Source organism: Eubalaena glacialis, chromosome 6 (genome assembly GCF_028564815.1).
Source record: "Eubalaena glacialis isolate mEubGla1 chromosome 6, mEubGla1.1.hap2.+ XY, whole genome shotgun sequence".
Taxonomy (NCBI): domain Eukaryota; kingdom Metazoa; phylum Chordata; class Mammalia; order Artiodactyla; family Balaenidae; genus Eubalaena; species Eubalaena glacialis.
Window position 1 is genome coordinate 70,488,455 of NC_083721.1, and position 27,471 is coordinate 70,515,925.

Here is a 27,471-nt window from a genome sequence, read left to right on the forward strand (position 1 = left end):
CTAAATCCCCAGGGACTCTTCCTGTTGCTTCTTTCCTGCCAGCTGTGGGGATGTGGGGATGGAGGGACCAGAGTCAGGGCAACAGAAAAAAGCCCTCATCCTGGTAGAGCCCAGAGAGAAGAAACAGACCCCTCAGCAGCATCACCAACATTCCCCTTCTTCAAGTAAAACATATGACAAGGAACGTCAGATCCACCAGCAAACAGTTAACTACACAGGCCTGTGCAGAGCACACAGCCCCTGAATACTCTCCAGATGACCACGCAGCCAAACGTGCCACTTAAACAGAGGCAAGGCCCAGTGTCATCCAGGAAGAGTGATGCCCTTGACTCCTTCAGTCCACAAGCTTTCAGGTCCCTGCTCATAACTTGTAGACTCATAGCGCAACCTATGAGTTCCTCATCACCTCAGCTGTCTTCTGCTTGGATCAAAGCCTTCTAGCTGCTAAAGCATTTCCTGGGGGAGATCGTCCGTGTTTAATAAAGGACAAATATTACTTGCACACCCCTGACTTCCACGTGCATCTCTGCATCAAGCTGATGATCTGACTTCCTGGTGGCCTGAACCAGCAGTTTACGAAAAGTCTCTCCAATGAGGCATAACCTCGATATTCTTACAGCTATTCTTCCCATCTTCCTCTTCTCCTTTCTACTACAAGGTGGACAAGGAATTATCATTTCCTGTTTGCAGAGGAAGAAATGGAGGCCCAGTAAGGGCAAGAGACCAGTACCCATTAGCAAAAGGTGACAGAATTGAGATAAGGGGTCCTATCTCCCACCCCATTGCTCTGGATGTACCATGTGGATACACGAGAGGGCTAGTTAACCAAACACTCCTTCCAGGTAGGAAGTGAGAGAAAAGTGAGAGTTAGCTCTCAATTGTCAGATTTGAGAATTCCTGCCACCAGCCCCCCTCTTCTTCTCCTAGAATCAGGTGCATGAACCCAGAACACGACTTGCATTCATAGCAAAACATCAGTGCCCCTCCCCACCCCCAAATTCTCCAGCACGGCCCAAAGTCAACCATAAACAAAAGAAATAGGACCAATGGGCGTATATCCACTTCACTTGTGAGTCCAAAAGGAAAGCAGGCTTTCTGGCAGGTCAGCCTGCCGAGGAGAAGGCCGGAGCAGAAGCAACCACCCCGCCCCACAATCCCCTGCAAGCCGCCCACCCAGCCTCACTCCTTACCCTCCCTTCAAACTTGGCGGTGGCCCCTTCCTTGATGCAGAGGTTCCGAGGGGGCAAAATGAAAGCAGGGGCCTCTGTCAGGGGCATGGAGCCGACTCTCGAGCGATCCACGGTGAGGGAGGTTTTGGAAACGTGTGTCGAGGCAGCCAGCTTCACATCCCCCATGGTCTGCAAACAGGAAGGAAGATCAGGTCAGACGAGACAAAGTACAGCCCGTCCTCCCTGCAGGCGTCCTCCCTGCAGGCGTGCCCAGGGTGCTTGTTGGGGCCGCAGTGTCGTGGGCTTTCCAGGGAGCCCCACTAGGTAAGGGGCCACCTGGAGCTCCTCTCTGGGAATGAGAGTCCCTGTGTCCCCTACACGCAAAACTGCAGGGGTCCAGACGCCAGCTCCCAGGGCCACGTCCTGGTCTCCCCAAAACCCCGTGGAGAACTTCCAGGAAGGGGGCAGCTAGAGCAGGAACAGAGAAACCAGATTTTTCTCGGCGTTTTTACAATGGATATCTGAAGTCATACGTAATAGTCACTCAACCTTCAGAATCTATATCTGCATTAGGCACTCAAGGTGAAAGTAAAAGCTGCTTTTACCTGAACTGTGAGGGCTCTTGGGCTAAAGAAAAATGGGATCCATAGTCCAAGAAAGAAAAGAGTTTAGGGTTAATACGGCAAGGATCCTGGGTGAGGTGAGGTGAGAGTGTGTGGTTGAAAGCAGGGAAGGAAGCAAGGCTAGGGAGGACCCTAGCCACTTCTGGGGACCGGATTGTGAAAAAGCCTCAAAAGTTATAGAACGTCAGAGAAGGGAGCATTTTAAGGTTATCCAGGCTAACTCCTCCATTTATAACTGAGCCCCAGAGAAGGTAAGTCACTCACTCAAAGAGACAAAGCAAAATGATGGCATCACTGGCAAGAAAACCTCAGGCTCCTGACTCCTGGTCCAGGGCCCCGTTGGGACTAGACAAGATGTCTATGGGGGCTGGCAGGTTGATTGGAACAAAGGGATTTCCTTAGGATTAATTCTAGAAGTGGAATTAGTAACAGGTATGAATCAGTTCTTGGTTGCAAATTACAGAAATGGACTCTGGCTCTCATAAATGGAGAAGGGATCTGTTGGAAAGACGGGGAGTAGGGAAGCTATCAAAGTCCACAGGAAAGGCTGGAGAACCAGGCTGGGAAAACAGGCAGCAATCGAGAGAAGCCAGGTTGTCAGAACCTAGCCAAGGTCACTGGACACCCGTTGCCACCCCCTGGAATATGTCCCAAGTATCCCTGCTCCAGATTTCAAGCCCAGGTAGGAGCCTCACCAGGCTGGGATGGTTCCAGGTTGGGGACCACATCTTACTCAGCATGGAATCCACGGTACCTGGCCTATCACAGGCCTGCAACAAACGTCTGCTAAACTGAAGAGGAAGAGTATTTCCAGTTTTTATTTTTCTGTTCATTTTCTTGGGATCGTCAGTCACAAACCTATCTCATGCCAAGTGGGGTAAGCTGACAGAAATGAACAGTGATATCTGGGCATGTAATTAGTTTGTTTAAATTTAATAACATCTAACAAAACTAAAATGGAGGTTACAAGTTAAAGTAACAAAGACGTAGGTTTGTTTTTAACAGGGCACATCCCCTGCTTGACAAAGCCAGCTTTCTCTTTCACTGATGAGGTATTAGCTTTGCAAACAAAATCCTTTCCAAATGATAAGACTCACAGGTTCACTGTAGTTAAGTAACAATAAAAACCAAATTTATGTAGCACTTACTATATACCAGGAACTATTCTAAACACTTTATAAATAATAGCTCAATTGCTCCTTACAACAACACTGTGAGACAGATGATCTCATCATCCCCATTTTATGGATTAGAAACCGAGGCTCACTGAGATTAAGTCATTTGCCCAGGGTCAGAGTATTTAGTAGGGGGCAGAATTGGCATTTGATCCCAGGTGTCTGGCACCAAAGCTCCTATTCTTAACCACTGGACCCTCTTTTTTTTTTTTAATTAATTAATTTATTTATTTTTGGCTGCGCTGGGTCTTTGTTGCTGTGCGTGGGCTTCTCACTGCAGCTCTTGTTGCAGAGCACGGGCTCTAGGTGCATGGGCTTCAGTAGTCATGGCACGTGGGCTCAGTAGTTGTGGCGCACAGGCTTAGCTGCTCCTCGGCATGTGGGATCTTCCCGGACCAGGGCTCGAACCCGTGTCCCCTGCATTGGCAGGCAGATTCTTAATCACTACGCCACCAGGGAAGTCCCCCACTGGACCCTCTTGCTTCCTATTAGCAGTCACAGTTGGCTGGTGGGAAGGGGGTCTGAGGTTGGGGTAATAAGCGAGAAAGCTGACAGCTGCTACCACACACACATAACGCTGAGATCTTCCATATGACACAGCATACCAACGACAACATTAAAAGGCATTTGATGATCTGGGATAAAATGTTTGCAACAAGAATGAAGGACTAGGATATTTTATATATAAGAAAACAGCCTGACAGATAATGGGTAGAGCTATCACTTTGACGGTTCACAGAAGATAGACAAATGACCACAACACAAATGGAAGCTGCCTAGCCTCAATCAGAACCCAAGAGTGCAAATTAAGGACATGTTATTATTTCAAAAAACTAACCAAACTGACATTTAAAAAGAAAGATAACATACAATACCGGTGAGACTGTGGGTACTCATACCCTTCTGAGGAGTATAAACTGAAGCAATCTTTCTGGAAAGCAATTTGTCAAAAAGATTCTGAAAAAAATGTCCATCTCTTTCCCCAGTAATCCTACATTTAGTAGTGTATTATTGGGAAAGAATCAGAGATGCAGCCCCAAATTTATATATGAGAATGCTAATCACATTACTTATAGGAAAATAAATAGAAAAATAATCCAGTTAAATAGAAATAGGAAAAAAAAAAACCAAACAGTTAAATATCCAACAGTGAGAATTGGTTAAATACAGTCGAATATCAGGCAGTTATATGAGTGTATATTTACAAGGAAAATAATAATAGGAATTTAATGATATAGAAATTTTAAATTAAAAATAAGTTTCATTATGGAAAATTTCAAACAGAAAAGTAGAAAGAATGATAAAATGAGCACCTCGAATACCTATCACCTAGATTCAACATTTAACATTTTGTCATATTTATATCATTGCGTTTGTGTATGTGTTTGCAGAACCATTTCAAGGTAATCAGGATATAATTTTAATGGCACGAATCAGGATAGAGTCATTCACTCAATTAAAATATATTTATTGAACATCCACCATGCTGCAAGCTAGGTGCTAGGGATACAGCAGTGAACAATTACATGTGTGTGTGTGGTGAGTGTGATAACATGGGGTTCTTATATCCTGCAGAGCCTCCCAGGAGCATACCCTAGAGGGGACACTGTTCCCTCTGCCCTCCTCCACCGCCACTGAAGTGAGGTGACAAATACACTCTGTGCTGCCAGCGCCAGGGGTGGGGTGGAGTGAGGGCAGGTATCACAAGGGTCGTCCCCAGCTGCAAGTCCAGGGCACTGCTACTTTCCAGCTATTAGCTGGGCGAGGTACTTCAACTCTCCTGGCCTCAGTTTCCTTTTCTATAAAATGAGAATGATAATATCAATCTCACAAAGTTGAGGGGAGGATTTGAATGACAGTATATATAAAACACTTAGTACAGCATAAAAGGCACTCAATAATTGGTAGCTGTCAACATGGTCATCATCCAGCTCCCAAAGGGAAAGCAAGTTCCCCAACCCTGCAGGACAGACCCTTTTCACCAAGGACGGCAAGCCCAGGCCAGCCTGATTATCCTCAGGGCAAGGGTATCTGAGTGGGATTATTGTATAACAGCAGTGGGAAGCATATGGCAGAGCATGAGAAGGTGGGTAGGAGGGCCTGGGGCCCCCTGACAGCCTCCGCAGCACTGTCCTGTGTGTCCTAGCACGGAACGGGCAGGGTGCATGCATCCGACATCGTGCTCAGCCCTAATCTCACTCAATCTCCTAGTCCTGCAAGGCGGTTCTGATTATTCTCCTTTCACAAACCAGGACACCGGGGCTCAGAAAACCAACTACACTTGTCCAAGGTCACATAGCTAAGAAGCGGAAACCAAACTGAATTCTGATCGTAGCCATACCCTGTGGGCTTCCTGGAGGGCCCCTGGACCCAGACTAGGCATTTCCTGCCTTCCCCAGTAATGGGAGATGCGATAGGCAGAGGCTTGGGAGTTGCATAAAGGAAGGGGGGTGGGGGAATGTAACACCCCCTTCTGCTCTCAGTTCTGGCTTTCAAAGACACAAGACTCTTCCACTCTACTTTTGGGGGAGCAGGAAACTAAGAGTGGTGACATCGGGCTCAGAATCCTCTCTATAAATCCTCTTGATCTTGACCTTCTGAGGTCTCCTGAAGGCCCTGGATGCTATCATCAAAAGGAACATGCTCGGCCCCATACACACAGAAGACAGAAGTCATCCATCCCTGGGCGGGTGGGAAGGTCTGGCTTCAGGTCAGAAACAGAACAGGCAAGTCAATACAGCAAGTGCCCTGCGAGGGGTGGGGGAGGGTGGGTAGGGCAGTTACTAACCACCACCCAGGCAGAACCAGAGCCCAATCCCAGGCTGGCCAGGCACACCAAACAGCTCTGCTCGGCCCATCACCCCGCCCACTGCCATCAGCCGCATAAACAGACTCCGTCCACACTGCCAATTAATGGTTACTGGCATATCTGGAATGCCCTACCAATAATTATAATAATAATAATAATAATTATAATAATAAGTCAAACCAAACCATCCTTGTTCCCTTCTAACCCCTCATCCAGCCTGTTGACCACATTCCAGTCGAGAGCACCAGAGGTGGCTTCTGCAATAATTTCTCTATCGGCTGAGCAGTACTCAGTGGCTGGAGTCAAACACACCTACCCAGGGGGTTTCGTTCGGCACCAGTTAAATGCAGATCAAGAAGAGACAGAAGTAAGAAGAGAAAAAAAAGGAGGAGGGGATCAGAAGAGCAGTGGTCTGAGGGCTGGAAGCCACACACCGCCGTACACACAATGCTTGGGCCAAAGCTCACCTCCAAATAAGGTTTTCACAAGTAGCAGAATTTATTAATCCTTCAAAGCAGCACTAAATTAATTTGAGTTTAATTCGATCAAAAGCACTTTCAATTGTCTCTTGAACCCAGAAAGGAACACTTTCAACTATGGCCAAGAGAGAGGGCAAAAAGACGGAGGCAAAAAGACTCAGAGAAAAGTTGAAAATCAAGAATCAAGTTACACAGCAGAACAAGTTTAGAGAAACCAGCTGCCCCCTTTCCTACCCAAAGTGCATACATTTTAAATGATCGTAGTCCTCAAGCACCTGATCCGGCAGCAAGGCATCCTGGAGATACCATACCTTCCCTACAGGGAAGGGCTCCCAGCGGGCTCTGCACTGGAAGCCTGGCTGAATCCCCGGAGCCACAGGCACACAGCAAACACAGCAAACCACCGAGGTGCAAATGCCCCAGGCAAAGACAGCTCCCTCTCCCCACCTTAATCCTCTCTCTTCAGAGCATTCAAATCCGGACAAATTCCCTTATCTCTCCTAATCCTGGAACGAGCTGCTCCTTGGCTGTGGGCTGTGCCTGCTGACTTGCTGTGACCCACGGGAGAAGGCAGTTCGGCAGGGTCACACACCAGAGAACAGACACGCCTTACCGTGACCTCTTCCCCGGGCAGCTCTCCCGTGAGTCGGGACGCGTGGACGGCCACGCTTTACCACCGTACTGCAGAGACACCTGTCCAAGGTCTGTCCGAGAAGGAAGACAGTGAAGGAGAGCCAGAGATGTAGCAGAGCCCAGGGCCAGACTGAAAAGTTAAGGGGCGTTCGTCTGACTGCTCACAGATGTTGCAACTTGCCTTGCCCCAGGCAGCCAACTTCACCCGGTCAGAGGGATGTGTGGTTCCAATCCGCCCAGCTGGGGTGACCTTTGAAACCCCTGGCTGCCAGCTGCAGAGGCTCTGAGTGGAGTCCCGGGAAAACCAGGGATGGAAGCTCACAGGTTTTTACTTGTTCAGAGCTGCAGGTTCCAATCTGAGTGTGGAGCAAAGGGAGGACACTGTCAAGCTGAGAGCTGAGTCCTTGGAGGGGCTGGGCACACCCCCAACTCCACACCCATCTCTAGGCACATGTGGCTTGGGATTACCACCCAGGGCTCATGGGACCCTTGCCTCCTGAGACCCAGCTCCCTCCTCCTTGAGCTGAAGAAGCCCTGTTTATGATCCCTGGAGTGGGAGCAAGCTCAGAGAGCAGATGGGTGGGGGACTCCTGTGTTCCTATCTCAAGGAATCTGGGCTGAGATTTGAACCATGCTCCACAGACTGTGTTCATGTTGAGAACAGGACCTAGCAGCGCGGGTCCTGACCCCTGGAGAGCTTCAGGAGTGGTCCCTGGCGCATACTTCTAAAACATGGTGGCGAGGTGATGCCCAGTCCAGTCCTTCTCCTCCAGGGGACAGAAGGTATTTCCGTAGTTCCAAAGGAATCTCTCATCCTATGCAACTCACACCTTGGGACAGACTGCAGATGTCCAAATCAGAAATGATGTGGATTTAAGCTTTTCTACTGGCTCATGTCTGATTCTTGAGTAACTGGCCTTCTCTTAACACCTAGCTGACCCCTTAGCCACTCGCTCAGCAGTTCTCAAACTTTTTGGTCTCAGGGTCCCTTCATACTCCTAAAATTATTGAAGATCCCAAAGAGCTTTTGTGTGTGAATTGCTGCTATCAATATTTTACTGTATTAAATTAAATTTTTACTGTATTAAAACTAAGAAATAGTAGTTCATTTAAAACATCAATAATAAGCCCATTAGGTTAACATAAATAACACTTTTAAAAGAAAAATACATTTTCTGAAACAAAACCAAAAAAAAAGTTTAGTAAGAAGAGTTGTTTGTTTTTGCAAATTTCTTTAATGTCTGGCTTAATAGAAGGCAGCTAGATTTTCATATGTGCTTCTGCATCCAGTTGGTTGTGGCATCACAGTGTTCGTACCTGCTGGAAAACTCCGTTTGAGAGAAAAGGAGAGTGAAAAAAGCAATGACATCTTATTATAAAAAGCAAATGACATCTTATTACAAAAATTATTTAGACCTCCTGGGCTCATGAAAGAGTCCCAGGGTCCCCAGGGCCCACTTTGAGAACCACTGCCCTACCCTATCTCCTGCTCTCCCCATCACCATCTGTTCTTCTGTCCTCCGTAAAGCACACAAGTGGAAAGGGAATAGTGGTTTTATAGGAGTAGTGGTGTGCGGCTTTGAGGGGCAGGTGGGAGAGAGGGGGAACCAATACCTAATTTGATTCCATCTTTTTTTCCAAGGGGAATGGTTGAACATATGTGGACCAGAGAGATTTGAAGACAGACACTGATGAAGAGAACACCTTTAAGGCAACAACTGAGTTCTTGGTCAAGACTGAATATGCACCACAGACTCTAGAAGACCTTGCACATGGTAGATATTTGAGTATTTTATGGATAATAAGGGAAGAAATGAATCCAAAAAAACAATGCTGCTCACCCTGAGGAACAGAGGTGACTCCAGATCTAGGTCTCCTAGACAGAGGTCTCTGGGGAGCAACCAGAGACTGGAAAGTCATTTTGAATTGGACAGAACTAAGGACAGTAATTCAGACAAAATCATGGAAGGTGTGTCTATCACACACATCATAGTTGGCCGCCATGCAGTCATGTGGTTATTAGATTAACATCTGTCTCCCCCACTGGAACATAAGCCTCTCCACTAGGTCATGGGTCCTGTGTAGTTCGCTCACTACTGTATCCCTAATGCCTAGAATATGGATGAGCACACAGTAAGTTCTCAACAAATACTTGTGGAATATATGAATAAATTGAAAGTTGGGCTAAAAAAGCATAAAAAATCACTTCCAAACTATGGTATCACTTAATTTTGTTGTGGAGCAAACATGTGAACATTAGAGAGAGGATGTAGGGAAAGGAGTGGGCGAACAGGTCACAACAATAAACAGTCTACCTCTCTGGGGCCTGTAGGCATTTGGTTCCAGACACACGGGTACCAGTCCTGGCTCTAAACCTGGCATGTAACTTGTGAATCCTTTCCTCTCTTTGCTTCTCTGGCTGCCTGGGTGTGAAGTGAGCACAATCATACCCGGCCCTGGGTACACTCTCTGGGTTTCCTGCTGGCATCCTTGAGAGACTTGGGCCCAGGTTTCCGGGTTCCTAAGGGATATCAGGTAAAGCCAGCCCACTCCTTCCCGCCCCCCGCCCCAGCTGAGTTCTCCCCTGAGCCCACAGGCAGCCCTTCCCTCCCCATAGCGTCCTGGGCCTTTCCTCTTGAAAGACACATTAAAGGAAGGTCCGGCGGACTTCCCTGGTGGTGCAGTGGTTAAGAATCCGCCTGCCAATGCAGGGGACACGGGGTCGAGCAGCCTGCATGCCACAACTACTGAAGCCCGTGTGCCTAGAGCCCGTGCTCTGCAACAAGAGAAGCCACTGCAATGAGAAGCCCATACGCCGCAACAAAGAGTAGCCCCCGCTCGCCGCAACTAGAAAAAGCCTGTGCTGAGCAACAAAGACCCAACACAGCCAAAAATAAATAAATAAATAAATAAATAAATAAATAAATAAATAAATTTATTAAAAAAAAAAAAGGAAGGCTGGGCTTCTACAGGCAGGTGACCTACCCGCTTCAGCCCGGCCACGTCATCAGAGGAGCAGACCATGGGCAGGAGGAGGGTGTCCGCTCAGCAACTCTATCCTGAGTGCCCACATCTTTGGCAGAAAGTTATTTTTAAATTTTCTTAAAAGGGGATCAAACCAAAAAAACACAGCGAAAGGAACACACAGTGTGAACGAGTGAGGCCTGCTCTCCTGGAGCTGCTCTCTTACTGTTGGGATTCTTGCTTAATTTGAGATTTAATGAGACCAGCTGAGAGAAGCTTTCTGCAGTAAAAGTCACATGCAAAAAGAAATCAGAGCCAGAAACCCTGATTATAATTAAATTAGCAACATGCACATTCCTATCAGTCTTAGCAACATCTTAAAGTTCACTCAGCTCATTAGCAGTATCATCCCTGCAGAAGTAAGTTTGGGGTCACAGGCGTGTTTATTCAACCATCCCCTTCTCAAATACCTTGCCTCCCCCTCCATCCTGCTAAGCCACGCCGATGTGCCCGTGACATGAGCGCTGTGAGGACTCAGGCAGGAGCAGCCCCACCTCGGTCCGTGGGAGCCCAGGAAATCCACTCGGGGAGCAGGAACGGCGCTTGTGGCTTCCATCGACAGGATGCCCCTCAGCAGGGAACAGACTGCTGTGCAGTCAGATGTGCATTCTCCACTGCGAAACTGTGTGGCCTGAGGCAAGTGACAACCTCTGAAAATCTTAGTTTACTCATCTGTAAAATGGAGCTACTATTAATACTCTCCTACCTGCAGGGCCGCTATGAGGGTCAGCAATGTGTATAAAAAACAGCCCGGCCCAGTCTCTGGCACAGAATAAGTGCTCAATCCATGGTGGCTGCTATTGTTAATGTTGTTGTTGTCATTGTTGTTTTAAGATTTGTCAGAAGCTCAGAGGATAGAAGCAGTCTTGGCCAACAAGGGGGCCAGCTCAGGAAAATTGGCAGGCAGCACCTGACGATTAAATTGCTCAGAGAGTCAGAGGCTCCAGTGCTCACTGTGGCTGCACCCTAGCCACTGTGTGACCTTGAGAAAGCCACTTCCCATCTCTGGTTCTCTCTCTGACCGGAAGGGCCTCTCTGGACCTTCCTGCCCTAGTTCACCTGTGTCTCTAGGACTGTTGCCAGCTCTCCATAGGATACCTGGGCAGGTAGGAAAGGTTCCAGCAGGGGGAGCCAAGCCCATAGCAGAGACAAGACGCTTTGGGACACCAGGAGAGGAGAAAGAAGAGACTTCTGTTCCAGGCCCTCCACGCAGGGCTTCACAGGCTGACAGGCGCATCTGGTCCTCGGGGCACACTTGTGAGACACAGGCACAAGCCATGAAGACTGAAGCCTGGGCCAGCGCTAGGAATGGGCATGAATGCAGTCATTCCAGCTTCGCAGCCTCTGGCCTCTCCCAGGTCGAGCTTCTGATTCTGTGAGGTCTGTCCAGAGAGGGGCTGGGGCTGAAAGAGCTGAGGGGAAACCCCAGGAAAAAGAGGAGAAAAAGGAACCAATACTAGCTCCTGTTTAGTGAGCACTTATTAAGTGTCAGGAGTGGACTAAGTACTTAAGGTGATTCCCTTAGCAGAGCGGCAAATATTAACAGCAAAATTAATGGGGCAGGGTGCTGGGGAGAGTCATTTGCTCATAAAGTAAGTGGAATATATTCCTTTTCTTTCTACCACTTCATTCTTCCTCTCCTTCCTCCAATTTAGCCAACATTTAGTAATTTATTTTGAAACCAGAGTCTTGGACAGGGGGAGCACACGGGAGGGGTGGCAGGTGGGCAGGGGTGGTGCGTGCGCTATTAGGGACGTAGTGTCCGAGGGGTGAGAGTGGAGGGGAGGGAGTAAAGGGAAGGGTCCCCACTCTGTGCCCTGAGTCTGCCCGGCCATTCCTCTCCTGGTCTTTAGTGAAGCCTAGGAAAGCTCTGGAAAAGAAAGCCCAGGAAGGGAGTCCATGATTCTGCTGATCACACCCCCCCTGGAGGGACCCTGAGCAGCTTCTCCAGCTCCAGACAGGCATGTCCCATCCCGTCTTTCTGAGCCACTGGAAGCACATGCTGCCCCTCAGCTTTCTGCCGGGAGCTGGCCCTGTGGTGATGCTCTGAGGGGACCGGCCCAGAGGACCCTGTGCCGGGAGGGCCCTTGGATGCTGAGAACACGGCTGCCAGTGAACCGTGAGCGGAGCTCGCCCAGGCCCGGCTACTGAACACGGACCCAGCTTCTCTCCACACAGTTTAGGGGAGTTGCCAGCTCCCCATGGCCTGTTTCTCCTGGGAAGACACTAGCCCTGTGGCTGGACTAATGCCTGGCTGATGCGAGGAGAGAGAATGAGAAAGACCCTTCTGTGGGAGGCCTGCCTTTCCCCGTGACAGGCTCAGGCACCGGCTGGAACAGTGGCTTCCAAGGAGCGGGGGGGGGGAGCGGGAAGCACAGTCGACAGGAGGGTCTGCAGAGATGTGGATGCTGATAAGAACTAGGGCTGAGTTTGAAGACTCTCTCCAGCCATAGGCGTCCACAGCTCCTGCTGGACCTCCTGGGGCCCAAGCTGGCTCCACCACATCCCTGTTTCCAAGAGCTTCCCTTACTGAGAGGTGTGGGGATCCTTCTTTGGCAAACCCTGACACAGCATGAGAATATGAGGCAAGCCAGCCTGCTTCACCAACTCCTACAGGCTCCGTGAGGGTTGGTAGGGGACCTAAATCATCTAGCCCAACCCCCTCACTTTACAGATGAGGAAGTGGGCCCAGAGTGGACTTATGTATCCTCAAAGGCCGGAGGAGGGCAGGGATCTCTGAAGTTTCCAAGGCACGAGAATTCATGAGAATGAATCATGATCATCTAAGCAAGTGAGCCATGCAGTAGGGAGCTGAGCTGGGCAGGGGAAGATGGTGGTACATTTCTCAGTGCAAGGAAACTCACCTGGGAAAGGGGTGGGTCAAGGGAGGTTTTGAGAGGTATAGTCATTAAATTGATTGAGACTAGGTTGCAGAGGGCCTAGAGGGTAGCATGTTCTTAGATAATGCTATCAAAAGCTTTTGATTTATAATAAACTTCGAGCTACTGACAATTTATGAAATGCTTTCCCAATCAAGATCTCATTTCAACTTCACAACATATTGAGATATGTTACAACCTCATTTTATTGATAGGAAATCTGAGGCTCAAAGACCAAGTGACTTGCCTAAAGTCAATAGCTAATAAAGCAGAACTAGAATCCAGTCCTTCTTACTCCAAATCCTGGCTCAATTTGGTAACATGCTCGGGAAGGATTTAGCAAGATATGTTGAATCTTATCATAATAAACACCATGCCCAAAAGGAAATTTCCAGTATAACAACTGTGTTGATAGTCCCTCAGATTTTATTGGAATGATATCTGATGGGTACAGATTTGACTAATGTAGTCAATCCCTTGCCCAGAGAAAGCCCCTTTTATTTGTCCCAAACAAATGGGTGACTTCATTTCAATCCCTCATGCCTGAGGGAGAGACCATGCTTACTGGCTAATCTCTAGCAAGTCTATGTAGGACTCACGCCACCATCAGTAGATATGCCTCACCCCACGCACAGAGACTCTCTCTTCCCAGTCACAGGCCAGACATCTCTGTGTTCTCCCCCAAAATGTGCTGCTCTTCTCCAGACTCCCCTCGGTTCTCCTCCCTCTGGCTGGGCACAACCCCAGACCCTGGCCTTGGGTGCTGCATTAGAATGGCCAGGAGGATGCTTTGGCAGTGTGACAAGCCCTGTGTTTCCACAGGCAGTTCACCCCTTGCCCTTACCTGCCCTCCCATGACATGAGGACCTGTCCCCAGTACAGCCTCCAGCTCTGGATGAGAAACAATGGCTTAGTGTTTCCTGGAATTTACCTGGGGTGGTGGAGAGCTGCCAACCCAACCCAACCAGGTTTATCAGCCCAAGGGAAGAAAGTCAGGCTCAGACACAGCCCGGCTCCTCCTTCAGGCTTCTTCAGTCTTCACTCTGAGGGGCTGCATCATCTTCCCTCCTCTGCTGGTGGCACCCACCTAGCACTGTGCAGCCCCACTAGGGTGCGGGGCACAGGGGAGCCTGTCTCTCGAGGTTCCTTTAGGATTCTTGGGTACCAACCTCAGGCCCTTTGTGGAGGAGACTTGCTCACCCTGGGAACCTGAAATGTCAGGGCTGGAAGGGACCTTAGAAATGATGCCATTGGGGGGACCTTCAAGATGGTGGAGGAGTAAGACGTGGAGATCACCTTCCTTCCCACAAATACATCAAAAATACATCTACATGTGGAACAACCCCTACAGAACACCTACTGAACGCTGGCAGAAGACCTCAGACTTCCCAAAAGGCAAGAAAATCCCCACGTACCTGGATGGGGATTTTCTGGCAAAAAATTGTACCTGGCAAAAGAAAAAAGAAAAAACAGAGACAAAAAGTAAGGGCAGGACCTGCACCTCGGGGAGGGAGCTGTGAAGGAGGAAAAGTTTCCACACACTAGGAAGCCCCTTCACTGGCGGAGACTGAGGGTGGTGGAGGGGGGAGCTTCGGAGCCACAGAGGAGAGCGCAGCAACAGGGGTGCGGAGGGCAGAGCGGAGAGATTCCTGCACAGAGGATCAGTACTGACCAGCACTCACCAGCCTGAGAGGCTTGTCTGCTCACCCACCAGCTGGGACGGGTGGGGGCTGGGAGCTGAGGCTCGGGCTTCAGAGGTCAGCTCCCAGGGAGAGGACTGGGGTTGACTGCGTGAACACAGCCTGAGGGGGCTAGTGCGCCACAGCTAGCCGGGAGGGAGTCCGGGAAAAAGTCTGGACCTGCCTAAGAGGCAAGAAACCATTGTTTCGGGGTGTGCGAGGAGAGGGGATTCCTTCCCCGTGTGCCCACAGAAGGCAGAGCACCGCCTAAGTGAGCTCCAGAGATGGGCACAAGCCACGACTATCAGCTCAGACCCCAAAGACAGGCATAAAACACTAACGCTATTGCTGCAGCCACCAAGAAGCCTGTGTGCAAGCACAGATCACTATCCACACACACCCCCTACCCACCCCTCCCCACCCCACCCCACTGGGAACCTATGCAGCCCTGCACTGTCAGGGTCCTGTGATCCAGGGACAACTTCCCTGGGAGAACACACGGGGCACCTCAGGCTGTTGCAACATCACACTGGCCTCTGCCGCCGCAGGCTCGCCCCGCATTCCAATTGACTACCGTACCCCTCCCTCCCCCCGGTCTGAGTGAACAAGAGAGCCCTAATCAGCCGTGGCTTTAACCCCCTCCTGTCTGGGCGGGGAACAGGTGCCTGAGGGCGACCTACATGCAAAGGTGGGGCCAAAACCAAAGCTGAAACCCAGGAGCTGTGGGAACAAAGAAGAGAAAGGGAAATCTCTCCGTGTAGCCTCAAGGGCATCGGATTAAATCCCCACAATCAACTTGAGGTACCCTACATCTGTGGAATGTCTGAACAGGCAACGAACGAATCACCCCAAAATTGAGGCGGTGGACTTTGGGAGCAACTGTAGATTTGGGGTTTGCTGTCTATGACTGATTTGTTTCTGATTTTTATGTTTATCTTAGTTTAGTTTTTAGTGCTTGTTATCATTGGTGGATTTGTTTATTGGTTTGGTTGCTCTCTTTTTTATTATTATTATTTTAATAATTAAAAAAATTTTTGTTTTTAACAGATTTGATGGAGAAATTAAAACCTTTACAGACAAGCAAAAGCTGAGAGAGTTCAGCACCACCAAACCAGCTTTTACAACAAATGCTAAAGGAACTTCTCTAGGCAAGAAACACAAGAGAAGGAAAACACCTACAATAACAAACCCAAAACAATTAAGCAAATGGTAATGGGAACATACTATCGATAATTACCTTAAAAGTAAATGCATTAAATGCTCCAACCAAAAGACATAGACTGGCTAAATGGATACAAAAACAAGACCTGTATATATGCTGTCTACAAGAGACCCACTTCAGACCTAGGGACACATACAGACTGAAAGTGAGGGGATGGGAAAAGATATTCCAGGCAAATGGAAATCAAAAGAAAGCTGGAGTAGCAATTCTCATATCAGCCAAAATAGACTTTAAAATAAAGACTATTACAAGAGACAAAGAAGGACACTACATAATGATCAAGGGATCAATCCAAGAAGAAGATATAACCATCGTAAATATTTATGCACCCAACATAGGAGCACCTCAGTACATAAGGCAAATGCTAACAGCCATAAAACGGGAAATCGACAGTAACATAATAATAGTAGGGGACTTTAACACCCCACTTTCACCAATGGACAGATCATCCAACATGAAAATAAGGAAACACAAGCTTTAAATGATACATTAGACCAGATGGACTTAATTGATATTTATAGGACATTCCATCCAAAAACAACAGAATACACTTTCTTCTCAAGTGCTCATGGAACATTCTCCAGGATAGATCATATCTTGGGTCACAAATCAAGCCTCAGTAAACTTAAAAAAATTGAAATCGTATCAAGTATCTTTTCCGACAACAATGCTACGAGACTAGATACCAATTACAGGAAAAAAGCTGTAAAAAATACAAACACATGGAGGCTAAATGATACAGTACTAAATAACCAAGAGATCACTGAAGAAATCAAACAGGAAGTCAAAAAATACATAGAAACAAATGACAATGAAAACATAACAACCCAAAACCTATGGGATGCAGCAAAAGCAGTTCTAAGAGGGAAGCATATAGCAATACAATCCTACCTAAAGAAACAAGAAAAATCTCAAATAAACAACCTAACTTTACACCTAAAGCAATTAGAGAAAGAAGAACAAAAAAACCCCAAAAGTTAGCAGAAGGAAAGAAATCATAAAGATGAGATCAGAAATAAATGAAAAAGAAATGAAGGAAACAATAGCAAAGATCCATAAAACTAAAAGCTGCTTCTTTGAGAAGATAAAATTGATAAACCATTAGCCAGACTCGTCAAGAGAAAAAGGGAGAAGATTCAAATCAACAGAATTAGAAATGAAAAAGGAGAAGTAACAACTGACACTGAAGAAATACAAAGGATCATGAGAGATTACTACAAGCAACTATATGCCAATAAAATGGACAACCTGGAAGAAATGGACAAATTCTTAGAAAAGCACAACCTTCTGAGACTGAACCAGGAAGAATTAGAAAATATAAACAGACCAATCACAAGCACAGAAATTGAAACTGTGATTAAAAATCTTCCAACAAACAAAAGCCCAGGACCAGATGGCTTCACAGGAGAATTCTATCAAACATTTACAGAAGAACTAACACCTATCCTTCTCAAACTCTTGCAAAATATAGCAGAGGGAGGAACACTCCCAAACTCATTCTATGAGGCCACCAACACCGTGATACCAAAACCAGACAAAGATGTCACAAAGAAAGAAAACTACAGGCCAATATCACTGATGAATATAACTGCAAAAATCCTCAACAAAGTATTAGCAAACAGAATCCAACAGCACATTAAAAGGATCATACACCTTGATCAAGTGGGGTTTATCCCAGGAATGCAAGGATTCTTCAATATATGCAGATCAATCAATGTGATACACCATATTAACAAACTGAAGGATAAAAACCATACGATGATCTCAACTGATGCAGAAAAAGCTTTCGACAAAATTCAACACCCATTCATGATAAAAACTCTCCAGAAAGTAGGCATAGAGGGAACCTACCTCAACATAATAAAGGCCATATATGATAAACCCACAACCAACATCGTTCTCAATGGTGAAAAACTGAAACCATTTCCTCTAAGATCAGGAACAAGACAAGGTTGCCCACTCTCACCACTATTATTCAACATAGTTTTGGAAGTATTAGCCACAGCAATCAGAGAAGAAAAAGAAATAAAAGGAATAAAAGGAATCCAAATCAGAAAAGAAGAAGTAAAACTGTCACTGTTTGCAGATGACATGATACTATACATAGAGAATCCTAAAGATGCTACCAGAAAACTACTAGAGCTAATCAATGAATTTGGTAAAGTAGCAGGATACAAAATTAATGCACAGAAATCTCTTGCATTCCTATACACTTCCGACAAAAAAGTCTGAAAAAGAAATTAAGGAAACACTCCCATTTACCATTGCAACAAAAAGAATAAAATACCTAGGAATAAACCTAGCTAAGGAGACAAAAGACCTGTATGCAGAAAACTATAAGACACGGATGAAAGAAATTAAAGACGATACAAACAGATGGAGAGATATACCATGTTCCTGGATTGGAAGAATCAACATTGTGAAAATGACTCTACTACCCAAAGCAGTCTACAGATTCAATGCAATCCCTATCAAACTACCAATGGCATTTTTCACAGAACTAGAACAAAAAAATTCCCAATTTGTATGGAAACACAAAAAACCCTAAATAGCCAAAGCAATCTTGAGAAAGAAAAATGGAGCTGGAGGAATCAGGCTCCTGGACTCCAGACTATACTACAAAGCTACAGTAATCAAGACAGTATGGTACTAGCACAAAAACAGAAATATAGATCAATGGAACAGGATAGAAAGCCCAGAGATAAACCCACACACATATGGTCACCTCATCTTTGATAAAGGAGGCAAGAATATACAATGGAGAAAAGACAGCCTCTTTGGTGTACAACAGAAACTAACGCAGTATTGTGAAGCAATTATACTCCAATAAAGATCTATTAAAAAAAAAAAATGAAATTAGAACACTTCCTAACACCATCCACAAAAATAAACTCAGAATGGATTAAAGACTTAAATGTAAGGCCAGACACTATAAAACTCTTAGAGGACAACATAGGCAGCACACTCTATGACATAAATCACAGCAAGATCCTTTTTGACCCACCTCCTAGAGAAATGGGAATAAAAACAAAAATAAACAAATGGGACCTAATGAAACTTAAGAGCTTTTGTACAGCAAAGTAAACCATAAACAAGACAAAAAGACAACCCTCAGAATAAGAGAAAATATTTGCAAATGAAGCAACTGACAAAGGATTGATCTCCAAAATACACAAGCAGCTCATACAGCTCAATATCAAAAAAAACAAACAACCCAATCAAAAAGTGGGCGCAAGACCTAAATAGACATTTCTCCAAAGAAGATACACAGATTGCCAACAAACACATGAAAGGATGCTCAACATCACGAATCATTAGAGAAATGCAAATCAAAACTACAATGAGGTATCACCTCACATGGGTCAGAATGGCCATTATCAAAAAATCTACAAACAATAAATGCTGGAGAGGGTGTGGAGAAAAGGGAACCCTCTTGCACTGTTGGTGGGAATGTAAATTGATACAGCCACTATGGAGAACAGTATGGAGGTTCCTTAAAAAACTAAAAATAGAACTACCATATGACCCAGTAATCCCACTACTGGGCATACACCCTGAGAATACCATAATCCAAAAGGAGACATGTACCACAATGTTCACTGCAGCACTATTTACAATAGCCAGGACATGGAAGCAAACTAAGGGTCTATTGACAGATGAATGGATAAAGAAGATGTGGCACATATATACAATGGAATAATATTCGGCCATTAAAAAGAAACGAAACTGAGTTATTTGTAGGGAGGTGGATGGACTAGAGTCTGTCATACAGAGTGAAGTAAGTCAGAAAGAGAAAAACAAATACCATATGCTAACACATATATATGGAATCTAAAAAAAAAAAAAAGGTTCTGACGAACCTAGGGGCAGGACAGGAATAAAGACGCAGATGTAGGGAAAGGACTTGAGGACACGGGGAGGGGGAAGGGTAAGTTGGGATGAAGTGAGAGAGTAGCATTGACATATATACACTACCAAATGTAAAATAGATAGCTAGTGGGAAGCAGCTGCATAGCACAGGGAAATCAGCTCAGTGCTTTGTGACCACCTAGAGGGGTGGCATAGGGAGGGTAGGAGGGAGACGCAAGAGGGAGGGGATATGGGGATATATGTATACGTTTGGCTGATTCACTTTGTTATACAGCAGAAACTAATACAACATTATAAAGTAATTATACTCCAGTAAAGATATTAAAAAAAAAAAAAAGGCAAAGCCCACAGAAAAAAAAAAAAAAGAAATGATGCCATCACACCCCCGACCCCAGAGTGGAGCAACTCATTCCTGGAACAGCAACTATACTCAAAGATCTGGGGGAAGCATTTCTATATGAGAACCAATGTGTTCACATTGTTGTACCAAATGACAACTATCAGTTGATTTTACAAATTACCCTAAGACTTCAAAGAAATGTGATGCTTTCTGCAAGCTGCTTCAGGCTACACCTCAAGCCCCTGCCCTCAGAATACTAGTTCTTTCTCCACTTCCTTGGGGATGGCAGAGTCAAAGAAGCACTACTCCCACCCAAATCCTGTATCACAGAAAGGAAACCTCAGGTCCAGCCAAGTGAAGTGACCGTGAACCACAGTATCTACTATTACCAATAAAAATAATCCATTTACTGAATGCTTACCAGGAGCCAGGTACTCTACTGAGAGTTTTACTTAAGTTAACTTTCATTTTCAAAGCAACTCTATAAGCGGTATGATTTTCACTTTAAAGATGAAAAGAAGACTCAGAAGTTGAGCAACATATCCCAAATCACAGAGCAAACAATGACAGCTACTTCTTATCAGCTGGATTTGAACCCAGGCCTTTGACTCCAAGGTTCAGAGCCTTGGTGAAAATGTCACACTGTTAGTGATGCAAGAGGGAGGAGCTGGGAGTGGGTCGGAGTCCAGGGTGCTGGTGTCTTGTCCTAGATTATTATGCACAGCCCCAGAACACAAGGGGGCCTTAGCTTACCCTCGGCCTATCAATAAGAAAACTGAGGCTCAGAGAGAGGAGCCCAACTTAAGGCCAGAGCCACCGAATTTTAGAGACAGCATCTGCTAACAGTGGGCTCTGCGGGAGTATCCTAACCTCTCTGGGGTTAGAAGACCTCTAACATCCCTCCTGGATGTACCAGTTATAACCTGACTTGCACATCCTGTCAGCCTTTGTGAGCCTGAGCTCCTGCAGGGGCCTCATTCACTTTGGTCTGCAGACAGCAGCTCTGACAAGCTACCCTTAACCTCCCGCCAGGGGGCTGGATGGGGAGGGGCGTGCTAAGGGAACTCGTTTGACAATTGCCAGTCACTCCTGGTTCTGAACCGATCAACCAGCCTGCTAGTCATTAGCTAAGCCCTGTATGCCAGGAAGCAGAATGTATACACAGTAGCCAAAAGCCACAGCCACAAGCACGCACACCCTTCTCAGCAAGGAAATTCCAGAAGTTCATTCATTCCTGTGGTTCGCATCTATAAGAATCTTCTTCCAGATCCCAACTTCTTAGGTCCCTGGTGTTGTCTAAAAAGCCTACTCCACACCTGGACAAAAGCATGCTGAAAAGATGCGACTCTGTTGTGACTACTTAGAATATTTACATTATCTGTGGTATCCATGTTGATCGCCTGAGCCAATCAAGCCAGGTTTATCAACACTGTGCTCCCAGCAGGGCAGGAAGAACCCCGGCTGAAAGGTCAGAACACACAGTCTGTCCGCATACTCATCACTGTGTGTTTACCAGCTCTGTCACGGACCCCATGGGGCTCTGTGTGTTGGGAGGAAGGGAGCAGAACATCAGGGGGTGAAGAGACAGGAGTTAGAGAAAGTTGAGACTCAGGGAGCAGCTTTGGAAGGGTCAGCACTTCTCACTTTGGCCTTGAGGAGGCCTCTGGACGTCAGGAGCCATCAGCCTGCTGGGGAAGAGCCCCACCCGAGAGTAGACAAAGGCAGCTCACGGCCGCCTGCTTGCTTCGTCCCCAGCCCAGCCCAGCCCCTCAGCTCCCACCCACACTGTTGCAGCTCCTCCTGAGCACGTTGCAGGTTCTAGAGTCTCGCCTCCAGCTGTGGCTCTTTAAAGCTGAGCAACTCGAGGTTCACACAGGCCCTACCTGATGTTCTAAGCCTGTGCCAGCTCCCCCCGCAGCTGCTGACTGGGGAGCCCCTCACACCTCTTCTAGACAGGCTCCGGGACCCAGGATGTTGGCTGGGGGTGGGCAGGCCCCCGCCTCTCACCTTCCCTTTCGTGCTCCTTGAATAGGCAGGAGAAGCCACTCAAGCACCAGGTGTGCAGGCCCTCAGCTGTCCTGCTGTGCCCTCACGCTGGGCTGCGGCTCAAGGCCCTTCCGCACCACACCTGCCTGCCTCCCTTCCTGCCTCCCAAAGGATGCCCTCTGCTTCCCTGTCTCGGCAGGCGATTAGGGATGTTGCTGAGAACATCCAGTTCTTACCATCTGCAACAATGGACGATAACAGAGAGTGACGCATTTTCTCCTGTAAGGACTTTTCCCACCAATCATGTCTCCCTCCCTTCCTCCTCAGGCGTCACTGAAGATACTGACAAGGCTAACGTGTGTCTCTTCTCCTCTCCCACCCCAAACCTGCTCTGGAGGGGCGCTGTTGAGAAAGAAAATGGTGACCCCTGGGAACCCAGAGGAAAGGGCATGGAGAAAACTGATGGGCAACGGAGAGCACGGTGCATCAGCAGGAACACGGCCAAGTGCGACTGACCCTCTGGAGAGAGCACCGAGCTCACAGGTGTCAGCTCAACTGGCCCCAGAGGGGAGGAGAGGGCCCCTGTCCCTCCAATCTTCTCTTGGAAACAGGGGGCCAGCAGGAAGATCAAGGGCTACCCCATGTGTCAGCTGGGCTCACACCTGGCCAGGGGAGCACAGACCTTGAAGACAGGGGACTTGGAATCCTATTGGGGAGGCCAGATCAACAAAGGAGAACAATATAACCACAGGGGCCAGAAAAGTGGGATTGGAAATAAAACAGCTGGTGGGCCCTGGCCTGTTCACGGGACTTGGTAAACCCTTCATGTTTCCCACTCCTGAACCCCACAGTTCGGCACCCTGCTCGGGACACTCAGCCAACACAAATCAGCAGTTCGTTTCTTAGCATTTGCCTAGAGGGGAGCATGGGCCCAGCATTTATTGGGTGTTAAGTGTTCTCTCTCCCCCGCAGTAATAAGATGGGTACAGGACTCTGAAGGGCAGTACGTCACTGCAAAGCTTTGAAATGGCCGTCCTAGTTAGAACATTTTCTCCAGGGCAATTTAGGTAAGCTTCCACCCCGTGTACATAGCAGCCAACCAACTAGACCTCTCCAGGTGTGGTAGATTAGGCCAAAAAAGGACTACTAAATGTGCTTATCCACACCAAATAGACCTATTAAATTAATAAGGCACTTCTAATTATTCTAATGAAATAATTTCTGATTCACGCTTGAAGTAAGACTCAGTTTTACTCTCACTCTGGTTTTTTATGATTACTCAATTCGGGATTTTTCTGAGAGAAAGCAGTCCCCTGGGACTTCCTAGAGTCCAGTGTTTGATGGGGGGAAATTATTTATACTGAAGCACTCTGCTCCCCCTCACACCTGTTAGCTGGGGCTTGGTTCCATCTCCCCGATGCCTTTGTTCCTCTTGGTCTCTAGGCCAAAGTGAGCTTCTGGGAAGCTGCAATTTGGCACAAGTGCGTACTTGCTTGGGTGTCCTCTCTCTCAGCTGATCTTTGCAGGTTCCTGGCAAGTCTCTCTCTTAGTTGAGACAATGCTCCCCCCCCCCACCCTCTTCCCGCACCTCTTAATTAGAAAAATAAAATAATATCCAGGTGCCAGAAGGTAATTTCTTGCTTAAGCCCAGGAAAAGCCAAAGAGAGCTAGCTTATCCCCACATTTGCCACCTGCAGTGCTCAACCAAACAGCAGGACAAACCACCTACGAAAGATCGAGCTATCTCTTCACTTCTGCAATCCCTGAAGCATTTCTCTGCCTGTTCGTGCACACAGTGAGCAGCATCGGTATGGCTTCCCCGTTGACCGGAAGCCCCTCTGAGCTGAGACTGTGAGGAGACGCTGCCTAAAGGACGTCCCTTGAGTCCGCTCCCCGAGTCCCGTGATGTCCAGCTGGGCATCTCTGGGCGCTCGGGGTCAGACCAATCCTCCTGTGGGCACAGGGGAGGGGCCTCCTCCACAATTGCACTTTTCTTGCAAGCTGAACCTAAGGCTAGGCTCCCAGGCTGCATCACAGATGGTCAGCTTGGTGCTCTGCTCTGAAAGGGGGTTCCCAGTAAGGCAGCCTTGACAGAGCCAATGGAACACGGGGTAGACACCAAGAAAGAAACAGAGCCCACCCAGGCCGAGTTCTTGTTTGCCTCAAGTTATTTTCTACCATTTCAATGTATTTCTGCACTAGCCATATATAGGCTTTTCTATTAAAAGTCAAGAACTTTTCTAGGGAGAACTGCTCCCAGGTACACAAATAGGAGGACGGCTCAGCTGGCAAATTATCTATTCTCACTGTAGATACTCTTCTGCTCAATGAAAAATTTAACGGTCATGCACTCAATTTGTGGGATAGGTAAGGAAGGATGGAAGTGGGAGAGGAGCTCCTGGGTCAGAGTGAAATATGAATTCTAGCTACATGCTACGGCAGCTTAGGAATAACCACTGTGATTATCCTACAACTAATCAGGAAGCAGAGCTATATTCAAATGGGCCACTTCTCCATCAGGCCTGGGCCTGCCTCAGCATCAGCGAATCTTAACTCACCAGCTCTTATGCACTAGGGGCAACCAGCAGAGCAATTACCATCAACCTAGACTGTCCTCCTCCTTCCTTTTCAATAACTAGGGTGACCACGTGACATATTACCCAAACCAGGACTCTTCTGAGAGTGAAGAGAGGGACTGCTAACACTTATGCCGGGACTGTCCAGGGGAAATAGGATGTGTGTGACCACCCTAATCACTCCCACCATCTCCCTAAGTCTGGATGTGACACATGACTTCAAGGATGTTTTCCCTGGCCACGTTCACTCTGTTCTGGCCAAGCTTGTACTTCACATGCCCTCAGTCCAGGAAACTGTTATGTTATTTCACGTACTGGGTTATATTTGGACATGTTCTCATATCTGTCCTCGCTCCTTTTCTAGACCATCAGTGTCTTAGTTTCTGACTTGTTTTTTTGAACTATAGTTGATTTACAATACTGTGTTAGTTTCAGGTGTACAGCAAAGTGATTCAGTTATATATATATTTTTCAGATTATTTTCCATTATAGGTTATTATAAGATATTGAATATAGTTCCCTGTGCTATACAGTAATCCTTGCTGCTTATCTATTTTAGGTACAGTAGTTTGTATGTGTTAACCCCATACTCCTAATTTATCCCTTCTCCCCTTTGGTAACCATAAGTTTGTTTTCTATATCTGTGAGTCTGTTTTTGTCTTGTATACTGTCTTGTATATAGATTCATTTGTATTATTTTTTAGATTCCACATATAAGTGATATCACATAATATTTGTCTTTCTCTGTCTGACTTACTTCATTTAGTATGATATTCTCTAGGTCCATCCATGTTGCTGCAAATGGCAATATTTCATTCTTTTTTATGGTTGACTAATGTTCCATTATATATATACCACATTTTCTTTAACCAATCACCTGTTGATGGCCACTTGGGTTGTTTCCATGTCTTGGCTATTGTAAATTGTGCTGCTATGAACACTGGGGTGCATGTATCTTTTCGAATTAGAGTTTTTGTCTTTTCTGGATATATGCCCAAGAGTGGGATTGCTGGATCATATGTCAGCTCTATGTTTAGGTTTTTAAGGAACCTCCATACTGTTCTCCATAGTGGCTGCACCAATTTACATTCTCACCAACAGTGTAGGAGGGTTCCCTTTTCTGCACTGTTTGCTGACTTTTTGCATGAACTTTAAACTCACTCTAGTTCCTTTGTTCCATCCACTTTTGTCATTGTTCATAAATAAATAATATTTGCTGAAAGTCTGGTTGTAAGTATGATTGCAAATGACTTTTTTCCTAACATAAATACTGTCGTTTTTAATATATTTTTCCAGTATTTTTCTATATATGTACTTTTTAAAACAAAATTATACATACACACTATCATCGCTTTCATCTTCATACTTTTGTTCAGGCTAAACCACAATATTTTTCCTGGTTACAGAACACTCTTCCTAAGTCTCATTTTTAATAACTTTGTAACATTCTGTCAAGTGGATGAACCATCATTTACTCAATCACGTCCCTGTTATTTACCATTTAGGTTCTTTCCAATTTCACTAAAACAAACAACATCACAAGTCACAATTTCACGAACATAACTTCTCCTTCACTCTAGATTATATCTACTCAAGATATATTTCAAGAATTTCGATTACTAAGTCAAAGTGCTTGAAATTTTTATGGCTCTCAAATCTAGGTCCTCTTAATTTCTGTCAATGTACTACCTGGGGTGACTCATGGCTCCCCAAATATTTTGCTCTCCTTCCTCAGCCCCAGTTTGATCTTGAGCTCCTTGATCTGGTGCCAGGGCCCAGGTATGAGCCAGGTCCAGGGATTCCTGCACAGTTTGAAGGGATGTGCACTTAGATATCTGACCAAGTGAGGCAAGGCTTGGGAAATGAGGCAAGTATTGAGCAAGACAGGGAAGGATCCCACCCCAAGGAGTCATGAAGTTCAAAAAAACTATTGTTATCAAGCAAAACGTGGGGCCTCTGCTCTCTCTCCTCTGTAATCCTGCCAGTGGGGGCAGCCCTGGATGCCTCTGAGCCTTTTCTACCCAGCTGAGTCCTACCTTAACCTCAAGGTATCCTCTTCTCTAAGGCCTTCCCAGCAGGATTTATGACACAGGTTCTTGAGCACAGACTCGGACAAACTCTCCAATCTGTGATAAAATACAGAAAATGAGGACAATATGTGGAATTTTTCATAAAGCTCATTGCACATAGTTTAAAAGGCCATCCTTTAATCTCAGTTTATATCCTTCATACTTTCTTGGAATTAATGTATTCTTTCATTTATTTGTAAAATTGTCCGTGGCTTTGTTTAATTAGTAGTTCGTTTATTTATCGCATATGTTTTGACAGCTCACTACCTGCCAGGTGCTATTCTAGACCCTAGAGACAGAGCAGCAAACACAAGAGACAAAGGTGCCTGACAACTAGCTTTTCTGATTGTGATATAAGTGCCTGACAGGTAGCTTTTGATTGCTGAGGCCTCCACTTCAAAGACAGCCATTTCGAATAAACACACTGCCAGCTACAGGACTAGATAAAGAGCCAGGCCACCCCAGCCATGAGGTTCCCTTTTTTTAGAGAGAGCTCTGGTGACCTAGATAACTGACCGTTCAACGGTTTTCACTTCCTGTGCTTTAATTCCTGCTTTTATGCTTTAAATTCACCAATAAAGAGTGAACACTTGAAACCCTAGGTCCTCCAACCCTCGACTCCAATAAAGGCAGAACCCCAGGTCTGCTCGATCTCGTGCTCTCTCTCCCTCTCTCCCCCCACCCCTCGCTGTGTGGCCCCGGGGAGGCCTTGCACCCTCAGGGACCTGCGAGCAATAAGCCTTGTCTTTTCTAAGTTCCCTGATGGTTGTTACTGAGCTGCGTCTTGCAGTCTTAATAAGAACCACAAGGGTCAGTCCAGCCACAACATTGGCTCCAGGTGGAAAAATGTCTGTGGGGGGGGGGGGCACCACAAGTAGCACGGCCCAGGGGAGTGCCCCCAGGCGTCTCTAGCTTACAGGATCACTATCACCAGGCCA

General features: G+C 46.5%; 1 protein-coding gene across 6 annotated transcripts in view; it reads right to left on the reverse strand.

Annotated features, from left to right (window-relative positions):
* The window catches only part of MYLK (myosin light chain kinase), a 269,948-nt gene that overhangs the window by 178,083 nt on the left and 64,394 nt on the right, over positions 1-27,471 (reverse strand). For 4 of the 6 annotated variants that reach the window (XM_061194267.1, XM_061194261.1, XM_061194263.1 and 1 more), the window contains 2 exons: positions 26,501-26,590; positions 1,191-1,358 (listed from right to left, as the gene is read on the reverse strand). In XM_061194267.1, coding sequence (XP_061050250.1) covers positions 1,191-1,355 — 165 coding nt within the window. In that variant the 5' untranslated portion in view covers positions 1,356-1,358; positions 26,501-26,590. The remainder of the gene's footprint in view (positions 1-1,190; positions 1,359-26,500; positions 26,591-27,471) is intronic. The other 2 variants (XM_061194266.1, XM_061194265.1) reach the window with 1 other exon arrangement.